The following is a 12653-nucleotide window of genomic DNA, read 5'->3' on the forward strand; positions in this document are numbered from 1 at the left end:
AAAGATTGTGAAAATAAAATTCCACCATGGCTAATTGGACTATTTTGGTCGTTCCCTCAATTACCATATCTCATTAGTCTTCCATCGTTGGCTACCTCCGAATTCCGGCGACACCCACTTTAATTTTCATCTGGGTCGGTAATATAATACACTCCTGTGTACTCGCACGCGCCGCTGTAAATGTACACGCGTTTGAGGCTGCTTTAAGGCAGAGCAAAATTGAGAATCTGAAGTTTTTAGTCATTTATTTTTATCGAGAATCTGAGGATGTCGAAATCGTTGCCTTACTCAATGAAAGATGTGCACTATGATAACGCCAAGTTCCGACAACGATCCATAACTCAGGTCAGCCAGCTCAATCAAACTCTGTACCTTTGAATCTTGTATCTTGATTTTTCAGTGAAATGGATTAAAGGTTCGATCTTTGATTAGAATAAAGATTAGTTTGAAAGTTCCCTGATTAGTTTCTTCATAGAACATCTTGGAAATGCCCTGATTTGTCTGTTTGCGTAGTTTTAGGTGAGGAGTAGGAGTCTTTTTGGTTATGTAATATTGTTTCGCTAACTGAAAGATATGATCACATAACTCATTTATCAGATTGAGGGGTGGGCCTTTTTTCCTATTTTTCTCTGATGTGAACTGAAATATGCCCTGGTGAAATTGTGGAATTGATGTGGTCATTTTTATACTAAGCTAAAATGGGAAATAATGCTCATAAACCACTCAATTTCACAAAGTAACAAGCAGTTCGGGAATTTGGGAAATAAAGATAAAATATATGCAAGCCAAACATGGTTGTTCTTAAACTTAATTTCATATATAATTAGAATAAAAAGATCTTGATTCAAATATTAAGTTGTCTAATTTATGAAGTCTCAAATAAGCTGTTCAACATTGAGCTAAGTACTATTTGTTCATATTAATGTACCGCTTATCTTTTTGAGCCTAGTTGCCTTTTAGAACCTTTTAACCATCGTCGATCTCATTCTGAAAGTTTTCTTTCTGTCCCTCTTTTTGTGCTTTGGCGGTGGGGGTTGAGGGAAGGATTTTAGTATTTGGACCTGGTATGCAGTTTATTACATGAAAGGGTGCTGCAACAGTGTTGTACTTGCACGAAACCACCTTTCTGATGCATTACTAACAAGTTTTATGTGGTGCATCTTAGTACCCAGACACCCTTAAAACATTATTACGTCAGCCTATAAAAGCTACATAAGAAAAAGAGATAGCTAACTTTGGCTGAAGGCTGGTGATAACTATATTTTAATTTCCATTTCAACTACTCTTAAGATTTGGACTTCAATGCCATGGGATAAATATACGATGTTATTGCTAACATATTTTAGACTAATTAAAAAGTAATTAGAGTAGCTATGGATAAGACCATTTTTGTCTCTTACTAGCATTCCATTCTTCTCAACTCAAAGGTTTAGCGGCGAATCTCTACTCTAAGGAGATATAATTCATATTGGTTACTGGTTGAAAACTAGAGTTTGGCTAATGATTGGTGTATCATTTACTTATTGTACTTATTGATGGTGAAGTCGATCAATTTTCAGACCTTGATCAGACATGGATGAATTTGTGATTTGATTCAATCAAATTGATTGTAAAACTCTGATTTTTAGAAAATATATGCACTACTAAAATTAAGAATTATAAAATGACAAAAAGATACATCAAGAAAAATGATACTTTTGTTTGACTCTTGGTAAAGGATATGGAAAATCACTGTCCAAAAGAGGTTTTGCCTTTTCATAAAATAAAAAAAAAAAGTGTACAAAAGAGGGAATGGGATATCACTATACAGAATTTTCCTGGGAAGAGATCTTAATGTTCTATTCAGCTATCAGTCTCTTTTTAAATACTTCCTGGTGTGTCTTTTCTTTAGACGTTCATTGGATGAATTTGTTGCACTTGCTACCCTTGGTAGTGCTCATGCAATAGCCTCAATCACTGATAGTGTTTGGTTATATATTCATTAGTCATCTATTTTACTCCTTATAATAACCTTGAGTAATGGAGTTGGGTTTGAAGCGTTATCCAGTTTAATATCCTTCAGAGCTTAGTTGATAATTTAGGACATGATCAAAGAAAGGAGGAAGTTGAAAACCTCTACTGGAAAGAGTGGTAACTGCTCACAGCTTTGGGTAGCGATTCGTTTACAACAGCATCAACCGCTTTAATATCGTCTGATTTGACTGTTCTAAAGAGTGAAAAAGAATTTCATTTGCATATTGAGTTGTACCTTTCTAATTAAGTCTGTTACCATATATCTGAAGTTCATGGTTCATGCCATGTAATAAGCATCACTTATAAAGATGAAATAGGAAAAAATATAAAAAAGGAAAGAAAATAATTGTTGATGTAAAAAGTGTCTTTTTGTCATTCACATTTGAATTTCAAATAAATTGGAATTCTTAAGATTAGCTTAAGGATTCAATATGACGGCAGACAGCTAATCTTGAATATTTCAAATGGAAATTGGCCTCATAAATCGGAAAGGGAGCAGTTTTCCTTTTTCTCTCGTATTATCTGGAATTTTTTATATCAGGAATTTGAGTAGCTTGGACATTTTCATAGAAATACAGAGTGCTTTGATGGAGTCTGAATAATATATGTGGTGCCTTACAAAATTTCTCTTTTCTTCTTGGTATGCGCGGCAACCTTTATATAGTGTACTTATCGTGCATCTTGACAGAGCGTTCGACTACAGAAGCCATACATCTCGTAAGGAGATCGACGGAGCAGTATAGGGAGTGGAAGAAAGACTTACATATGGTGTTCATTACCTAGAAAAAAGCTTACGACAAAGTTCCTAGTAGAGTTCTATGGAGTCGTTAGAAGGCTAGAGGTGTACCCGTAGCTTACATTAAGGCGATTAAGGGCGTATACAATGGATCCAAGACCCAAGTGAGGACAGTGGGCTGAGACTCGGAGCATTACAATAATTGTGCACAATGTATGAGCCTGACTCGTGACATTAATGACTTCAGGAACCAAATTATGTCGAATTTACTATTTTACCTTTACTTTAATTTGTTTTTGTAGCACTTAAATGCCGTATATACCGGCTTTTGCCTTCATTGTCCTTTTTAAAAATTTATTTATGATTACATATGCAATTCTACGCTAAATTTATCCGTTTTTGGGACTGAAAGTTGATTAGCATGAATCCCCCCTTTAAATCTCTCATTCCATTTGCCATCACCTTTGACTATAGCTTGCATCAGAAACAGCCTCTCTACCTCCACGAGGTAGTGGTAAGGTCTGCGTACATTCTACCCTCTCTAGACCTCACTTGTGGGATTTCACTGGGTATGTTGTTGTTTTATCTCTGACTATCTTCCTTAGCATGGGTAATGCACATATAGCTTGTTGCTTTTGAATTTGAGATAGCTCCCAAGATCATTTTCATTCCTTGAAACAGTCTTTGACATTTCTGCAGCAGAATTTTGTAATTTCTCTTGTATGCTGAAATTTTATAGTTCTGCTTTTCTTTTCAGGTAATTTCTCAGGTTCTATTAACCAGTAATGGGAAACGTGGTTATTTAAAATGTAGCACTGGGAAATTTCTTGTGTTACTGATGCTTGGTGGTTTAGCATATCTAGTACTGGCTAAAAGTGCTGTCAATCCTGTGCCTGATGTTATAGCAAAAAATGATGGGTCAAAGGAAGGAGAAAATCTCATGACTCATGGAAGTGGCAAATTCAGGAGATTTTGGAGAAAACCACCTAGACTTCCACCTCGGTTATCTCCTGATGAAATAGTTAGTAGGAATAGATCTATTCAGGAGTCCATGAAAAGAGAGGAGCCAGAATGGGTGGCAAGACAACAGAAGGTGAAAGATGCATTTATCCATGCCTGGTCTGGCTACAAAGCCCATGCCATGGGTTATGATGAACTTATGCCCTTGAGCCATAGAGGGGTTGATGGTTTAGGAGGTTTGGGAGCTACAGTTATCGACGCTTTAGACACGGCTATGATTATGGGGGCTGATGATGTTGTTTATGAAGCAGGCTCGTGGATTGAGAAACATCTTCCTGAGAGGATTGAAGGGAAAGGCCAAGTAAATCTCTTTGAAACTACAATACGAGTTCTAGGTGGTCTTTTGAGTGCTTATCACCTAAGTGGTGGAGATCAAGGGAGAATTCCAGAACAGAAATGGCCTAATCCATCCATTTACCTGGAAAATGCTAGGAACTTGGCTGATCGTCTACTTACTGCTTTTACAGCAAGTCCATCTGATATTCCATACAGTGATGTTGTCCTGCGTGAAAAGTCTGCACATCCTGCCCCTGATGGCCTGAGTAGCACTGCGGAAGTTGCAACTGTACAACTTGAATTTAATTATCTTAGTTATTTAACTGGTGATCCAAAGTATAGCATGGAAGCCATGAAGGTTCTACAACATATAAAGACTTTGCCAAAGGTGGAGGGACTGGTCCCTATATACATTAGGTAACTAAACTCGTATTTTCCTATGCCAGGACTTGTGTAGGCAGATGCTTTCCCTCAGAATATCTGAAAAGTAATTATATCATGTGCTGCAATTATTCCAGTATCTTGAAATGTGTCTTCCTGCAATTATTCCAGTATCTTGAAATGTGTCTTCTTTACTTGTTATTTTTGTTTAGGGATCTAGACGCCATATTGCAACTTCTAATAATGTAGGGCATTCAATGCAATGGTAACATAACCATATGATTAAAAAAACGGCTTCTTTATGTTCCGTCTGTTTCTTTATTTTATTGTAAAGTAAATATAGCTATCCTGACAAAAGTAATTGTTAAGAACATTTTATGATGAAAATAGTTTACGGTTCACTTTACCTCTAGAACTAAATTAACTTTTTTTAATAATTCCTTTCCCCTCCTATTCAACATGCTGGAAAACCACAACAGTTTTTTCCACATCTAGATGTATCTGTATAGCTGGTTCCTGTTTTTTCTCCCGATCATACACTAAACTAATTAAACTAATTCATTCCATTGCCAATTCCTTATTCACTATCTATCATATTAGAAAAATGCTTTCGTGCTTACTTCCAAAAATCCCACATATAATTTGCAATACATATTTCAAAAATTGAAACACGAATCTTTCTTGCCAAGGATCCGTACATCTCTTCCCTATTTGTTCATGATTTCCAAGTTATCTAATCCTAAACAAAGTCTGAACCTAAATTTCACTTTCCTCTCCACAACCAGAACATATGGCTATCCTTATCAGTACATATATTTCTTGTTGTTGAACCATACTAGATGTCTACATTAGGATAGAATTAACTGGTACTTGTACTGGTGTAAGGTAGTAGGTACCCAGGTGGATTAATTGAGGTGCATGTAAGCTGGCTCAGACACCACTGCTACCAAAGAAAGAAAGAACATGTCTGCAATAATCGAGTACCTTTATTTGCACACACAAACATATATATATATATATTCATGCTTCCTTAGGAATTAGGAATGACGATATCCGAGACAAGGTGGGAGTGGCATCGGTGGAGGACAAGATGCGGGAAGCGAGATTGAGATGGTTTGGGCATGTGAAGAGGAGAGACACAGATGCTCCAGTGCGGAGGTGCGAGAGGTTGGCTATGGACGGTTTCAGGAGGGGCAAAGGGAGGCCGAAGAAATATTGGGAAGAGGTCATTAGACATGATATGGCACAGTTGCAGCTCTCCGAGGACATGACCTTAGATAGAAGGCTATGGAGGACCCGGACTAAGATAGTGGGCTAGGTGGCCGATCGGTTCTCCATAGTTGTCGTAGTCGCGCTCATCTGTCTTAACATATGATTTTGCATGGGATTACTGCTTATATTAGTTGGCCCAGTCTACTTTGGGTATCCTATTTTATCTATAGTAGTTAATGCTCCTTTATCCCCGATCTTTCCTACCCTGACTTTATCGCTTTATCGCTCTCATTATTCATATCTTTATATTGTCTGTTATATGCCTGGCTTTACTGACCTATGTCTTGTTTTTCCTTGTTTCTCCTCCCTTGTTTCTTCTCTCTTAAGCCGAGGGTCTTTCGGAAACAGCCGCCCTACCTTTTAAGGTGGGGGTTAGGTCTGCGTACACTCTACCCTCCCCAGACCCCACATGGTGGGATCACACTGGGTTCGTTGTTGTTGTTGTTGTTGTATTCATGCTTCCTTAACATATGAAAGAGTAGCATTTAGTTGTGGTTAGGATCTCTGAATGAGTCAAGGTGAAAATATCTTGTTCACTTGCTTCAGCATATGCTTCCACCGCGACATCTCTCTTTCCTTGTTCTCAGCCACTTCAAGTGATATTTCACCATTATTTGTGCCATGTAAGTATCTCAGCAAAAGCTGGAATTTAACCCTGCAGATTACAAGTTTAAGAATGAGTGGGTTTTATATTTATTTGTTCTTACTTGTCTACTGTTGGATTAAGAAAATACAGAACTGTTATGCCTGTTGACTTTTCGTCTGTGCTTATGATGATGTCAGCCCTCAATCCGGACAGTTTAGTGGAGACAATATTAGACTTGGATCTCGTGGTGATAGCTACTATGAGTATCTTATTAAAGTGTGGCTTCAGCAGAAAGGAACTAACTTTTCGTACTTGTACGATATGTTTGTTGAAGCAATTAAAGGGGTCAGGCATCTTCTTGTTCGCAAATCTGTTCCAAATGGCTTGCTCTTTGTGGGAGAATTGCCATATGGGAAAGAAGGTGGTTTCAGTCCAAAGATGGACCACCTGGTATGCCATTTCTGTTATTATTCTTTTTCAAATATGCTTCAGCACTGTAAAGTGCAAAAGTCAAAATGGGACTGACAAGTAATCAGCTGCACGATGCCACAGTTGGCCGCAGTATTCTATTTTTCCTTTTGAAAAAATAATAGATCTTCCCAAGCAACATGGAAATCTTTTCCTTGATATGTTTAGCCAATTCTCTATTATAAATTTCTTATGCTGATAGAACATTTTCTCTTCATTTTTTTCTTCAAATTTTTCATTCGTTTTGCTCACTCAAAGAGTTTAACATACTAAAATAACTGGCCATAAGTTTCACTTTCTTCTTCGGAGTGCATTGATTTATGATGGATTACAAGTTGCAGATGTTAGATAGCTTTACCTCCCTAGCTAGGGTATAAATTTAGTAATGTGATTTTTATTGAAGTATCTAGTCTTGAATCTTAATTAAAGGAATACCGTTTTCTCCTGCCTCTTTCTTTTCTATTCACAATGAAACTTATTTTCCTAAATGTATGAAAGCCGGATTTTAGATGTTGATGTCTGCTCTTATAAGTTTGATATCATTTGACTTTATCCACAGGTGTGTTTCCTTCCTGGTACCCTGGCCCTTGGAGCTACAAAGGGGTTAACAAAGGAAAGAGCTATGAGAGATAACTTGCTCACTTTTGAAGATATGGAAAACCTAAAGCTTGCTGAAGATCTGGCTAAGACATGCGTGGAAATATACTCAGTAACCTCTACTGGCCTTGCTCCAGAAATAGCTTATTTCAATATTGAGGTGAGTTAAAACATTTTTATTTCTTTCATCACTTTTGGCAACTATTAGACTAGGTAAGGTAGTGCTTCCAGTTTTCCTTTGTCGATCTTTTTTCTTTTCTTTTCTGAGGAAGGTGAGTTTGTGAAAATTAAAAGAATCCTGTTGCACATTTTAAACTTCTGATCTGTATTTAACATCTTTTACGTCTAGATGTAACACGGATTAAGCGGTTGTAAAAGATGTAAGAATTACTCTCTTTAATGCTCGTCCAATCAATCAAACAAATCTGGAAAATAATCCGAGTGAAAATGTGCCTATCGTGACTTGAACAATCTAATTTCATCATTACAGAGACGTAAGATAAATTAATGATAGTGTTCATATGTCTACCCTGACTTGATGTACTAATGTGACATAATTGGAAAAAATTCTTGCATCATTAATGTTTTTCTGTTTTCTTGTTTCTTCGAGCAGGGAAATTCTGAAGGTGGTCCTGATGGTGGGAACAAAAGTTCGAAATATTTGAATGACATAATCATAAAGCCAGCTGATCGTCACAATCTTTTGCGTCCTGAAACCGTTGAATCATTGTTTTATCTGTATCGTATTACTGGCGATTCAAAGTACGTTCTTATTTTTAAATTGATCTGTGAACTTTGCTACGTTCATTTGCTTCATGGGCTTGAACAACTAAGTTTGTTGATTTGGTGGACTCTTCTTCAGGTATCGTGAATGGGGCTGGCAAATTTTTGAGGCATTTGAGAAGTACACTAAGATTGATTCTGGAGGTTACACTTCTCTTGACGATGTTACTGTTATTCCTCCACAAAGAAGAGACAAGATGGAGACTTTTTTCTTGGGTGAAACACTCAAATACATCTATTTGCTGTTTGGTAATAGCACCACGATACCTTTGGAGGAGTATGTATTCAACACAGAAGCTCATCCTATTCCAATAATTTCTAAAAGTGTATGATTCTTTGCTTTCTAGAAGAACTTTTTCAATATTGGCGGGGATGCAAATGACCCAAGAGAACATGTTTCAGCAATCTCAGATGGAATTTTAATTCGTTTAAGTCGGTTCATTAGGTTGCAAGTGACCTCATGGAGGTTTATTCACAAATGTTAATTTAGATGGAGCTCCCTGAAATTTTCATATGAAGCTTGTTGATGATGCTCCTGAAACTTCTACTCCGGGTGAGATTTGCATATGTAGTGCGCACACAGATAATTACAATTTTATAAGGGTGTTAAAGCACCATCTTATTCATGGAAAGAACAGGATAGTGCATAATGCTTCTGTAGTAAGTTGAACTTAATTCTTGTAATTGATGTATTACATCTGAAACTTTGATTTCTCCCTTTGGAGATGCAAAGATTGAATCATTTAAACCTAACATTTACACAATGAGATCAATATACAATTGCTATGAACCTCTTCCCTACACTTCTGATAATTTTCCCTCGTGATCAATTATGATTATATTTCTATGCTCAACCATTTGTGTTAAAAGAAAAATAAATGGTCGCCATCTCTGATGACATCAATGTCATCTATTTCAGCGTCCTCTGCATTTACAGCTCTGTTGAAATCGTAGCCTCCAAATCTTTGACCTGCAGTTGAACAAAGTTGCAGAGTGAGAAAAAGATCGCGTTATGATTTGGTTCTTGTAATTTTCACAAAACGAAAGCTAATTACCTGCTATTCTGAATAGCTCGTCTAGTGAATCAGGTAGAATGATTAGCTTCCCAAACTGGTCATGCATTGATTCTTTCTTCATGTGAATGGTGATTCTCTTTTTATGGTGGGTAGATTTTGTCCCTTCAGAGCCACTTGAACTTGTACTACATGTGGGTCTTTTAAGGCAAGAGTTGTAACAACAGGGGACCTCAGGCTTCAGTTGACAGCTCTTTGTTCCGTCATCTGGTCCAATGAACTCCACTTTATGCTCATTTAATTCCATATTATTTTCAAGATTTAATGACAAATCATTCATGGTTTTGTTTACTTCTTGTCCGTCATCTTTCTCTTGCTTCTTAACTCTAGCTTTTAAATTATTGATATCTATGCTAGTCAGTGCTATATCATCATGCCTTTTGATTTCTGGTCCTGCATTTGCTTGGTTGTCCACATAACCAAAACCTCCAAATCCCTGAAGTTTCTGATTACAAAAAGAATCGTTTGTGAATTTCGTTTTTCCTAAGCAATAACAATAGTGGATTTACCAGTACATAAATCTGGTTTACTTACCTGCAAAAGATTGTTCATAATAATCCGTTCATCTTCTGGATTTGCGCGAAGAATGTTCATCAATGTTGTCCTGTTTAGCCTTAGAATTTGAGAAATCTCAGTAGTTCGAACAGAAAATGGCTGTGGTCTCCCACATAAAACACCTATTTCTCCAAATATTTCTCCTGCAACAGCCTTTCCAATTATCTGTTTGGAAACACGATTAAGGAGAGAGATTAGTTATATTGTTTAAAGTTGTCACTTTCTTGATTGGAAAAATGGATAGTACTATTAGTTATGTAATAATACATACTTGCTCTAGCCCTTCAATCTGTGCTATCAATTCCTGCAGCAATGATAAATACATACATACTGATTAAGAACATGACAAACACAGCTTTAATATATACTCAAATCTATAAACTAACTTACCACTGCTCCTGAAACTATTATATACAGATCAGTTGGTGCCTCATTCTGAAAAATCACGTCTTGCTTCGGAGGGAAGTATTCAGCTTCCATTTCAGGAACCTTAGAAATTATCACACTGTTAAATCCAATGCAGAGTGATCCAGATAACAAGAGGGAAGGGGAGAAAATTACCATTTGGAAAAGGAGGTTCTGCGAAACACCTTGGAACAAATGAACATTTTGAACTATAGGGAAAAACAGATGGTGTGCAATGCTTGTTCTGATTGCTTTAGGCAGGCCATTGAGAGTCTCTTCTTGTTTCAATGTTTCTGTTTTGAACTTGAGACAGATGTGAGACAAAACCTGATCTTGTACCCTTGGAGGCAACTGATTCCTTTTCGCAAATTCTTGAGCTGCTTCCACTGTATCCCTCTGCAAAAGAAACAAGAATTCCCATGTTTAATTTGATCTCAAGATGAATAACACGCAATTTGTGGAGAGAGAGAGACGGAGGGAGAAGCATACGAAGTTTCTAGTGCGACTAGTCCAATGAACAACAAGGTTAGTCATGTTTCCAATGATGTAAGATGTCAATCCCAAGTTGAATAACATATAAAAGATATCAAAGAGCATCTCCCTTGAGTTCTCAGCATGCAAGTCTCCATAACCGGTTGTGGTCAGCGTTACAATAGACCAATACAATGAAGTTATGTATCTATCCCCAACACTTAATTGCTTGAAATCTGGATTTACAGCACCAATCCATGTCTTTTTCGGATCAGGATATCTATCTGCAATCATATAGTTAAAGCATCCAGCACAGTGCACTGCAAACAATGTCACCTGAACTCCAAACAACCAAATGTTTGTTGTCAAATACATGTATATATATATATAAAAACATCTTTTTTTTGAAAATAAATCATTGAGAGGACTTACTGATACGAGTTTTGTACATCGTGTCCAGAAGTAGTTGAACCGGATGTCCTTCTCAAGTCTGAAGGAAAGCAAACCGGCTTATATATGTGAGAATATCAGCATTAAAGCATATCATCATAATTCATGTTGTAGAAACCAAATACAGTGTGTTGTTTTGGACCTTGCAAACAGGGCACTGACTCGTCTGAGACGCCAAAGTCTGAGCATGCTCAGCAATCTGAATCCAACTCCACCGCTTTCTTTGTGATCCGTGAAGACGAGGATCAATGATTGAAATGGTACAGTAGAACATACATCAAATATGAACCATGTTGACAAGTACCTGTTTATTCATAGTAAATAAACATTTACACATAATTAGAACTTAAAATATTTCTCTCTCTTGCTTATAAAGACTGAATCTTTAATTATTATTACTACCTTATTGCTATTTTCTTAGGTTCATCAACAAGAAGATAAGACTCTCGATGAAGATACGCGACGAAGAAAGTAAGGAAAATGTCAATAGCAAAGAAGCAGTCGACAATGTTATCAATGATGAACAGAGTATCATCTTTCTTGTATGACAAGAATGCAACTTCAAACAGAGAAATCCAAGCTGTGTAAATAACCAGAACAACTAGAAACATCTCCCAACACCTGAAATCATGATCATTAAACTCAATCAATTTGACACCGAAAAAAATTATCAATAAACCAATCATTCATTTAATTTATCGTTACCTGTAACGTGGATTAAAAGGTGAAATGATGAATCTTCGTAGCTTTGTAGCATAGTTGATTGGAGCTCCAAGTGATGGGAGAAGATCACTGGAGAAGAAGCCACTATGTGTGGTTTCTGTATCCATTTGGAACTCGTCCACACAGAATCGTTGCAAACAATTTTTAGCATAAGAAAACGACATTATATATATTGCTTTCTTTCTTTCTTTTTGGTTTATGTGGTTTTTTTTTTCTTTTTTCGAGTTACTTGGAATGGCAATGTGTAATGTTTAAATATACTAACTAATTGTTGTTTTTTTTTAGCGCGTTTATATACAGAGATAGGTGAAGAAGCAGTTGGGGTTTTACACGGGTCAAGTGTTTCTTTATTGTGATTCTTTTGAAAAGCATTTAACTTTAAGAACGTGACTTTGCTGCTTCTATGGTATCATTAAGGAATGGAAAAGAAAAGAATATGGAAGTAGTATTTTGTAGAGTTATTTTCAACCACCACATAGCTATACGCCGATCTTATCATACCTTGTGAAGGTACAAAGACTGTTTCTAAAAGACTTTTGCCTCGAATATAGTAAAAATTCAAGTAATATAACAATATTGAAATACGGTAAATAACTGACCGACGAAGCGAGCTATTTGAAAAGTAAGAAATAAAAATTGAGTTTATAAGGTTGTTGTAGTGGCAGACATGAGGTGTCCTTGATATTAATTCAGGTGCAGGGAAAATTTTCTGAGAGAATTAAGAGAAAGAAAATGGAAGATTTTTTGGGGGGAAATGGTAATGGTGGTGGGAACTCCACCAAGATGGAAATTTTTAAGAATAAGCATTTTCTTGAAAGGATGGAATTTGAGTGAAAAACAGTAG

The 12653-nt window shown here is 36.6% G+C and overlaps 2 protein-coding genes across 3 annotated transcripts; one reads left to right on the forward strand and one right to left on the reverse strand.

Annotated features, from left to right (window-relative positions):
* On the forward strand, positions 1 to 8922 carry LOC129875210 (mannosyl-oligosaccharide 1,2-alpha-mannosidase MNS3). Of its 2 annotated transcripts, XM_055950657.1 has the most exons (7): positions 255 to 345; positions 2702 to 2962; positions 3507 to 4462; positions 6482 to 6734; positions 7312 to 7509; positions 7963 to 8111; positions 8212 to 8922. In XM_055950657.1, exons 3-7 carry the CDS (start codon positions 3588 to 3590, stop codon positions 8462 to 8464), a joined length of 1728 nt encoding a protein of 575 aa, XP_055806632.1. In that variant the 5' UTR covers positions 255 to 345; positions 2702 to 2962; positions 3507 to 3587; the 3' UTR covers positions 8465 to 8922. The 2 variants fall into 2 exon arrangements, with proteins under 2 accessions (XP_055806631.1, XP_055806632.1); XM_055950656.1 differs by lacking the exon at positions 2702 to 2962 and having other exon boundaries at positions 1 to 345.
* LOC129875209 (potassium channel KAT3-like) lies at positions 8773 to 12395 on the reverse strand. Its single transcript, XM_055950655.1, has 11 exons — positions 11792 to 12395; positions 11489 to 11707; positions 11229 to 11390; positions 11069 to 11126; positions 10655 to 10972; positions 10322 to 10561; positions 10151 to 10249; positions 10032 to 10064; positions 9740 to 9925; positions 9188 to 9650; positions 8773 to 9102 (listed from the first exon to the last, which is right to left on the reverse strand). Exons 1-11 carry the CDS (start codon positions 11971 to 11973, stop codon positions 8996 to 8998), a joined length of 2067 nt encoding a protein of 688 aa, XP_055806630.1. The 5' UTR covers positions 11974 to 12395; the 3' UTR covers positions 8773 to 8995.
* Positions 12396 to 12653: the final 258 nt, after the last annotated feature.

Source organism: Solanum dulcamara, chromosome 11 (genome assembly GCF_947179165.1).
Source record: "Solanum dulcamara chromosome 11, daSolDulc1.2, whole genome shotgun sequence".
Classification (NCBI taxonomy): Eukaryota; Viridiplantae; Streptophyta; class Magnoliopsida; order Solanales; family Solanaceae; genus Solanum; species Solanum dulcamara.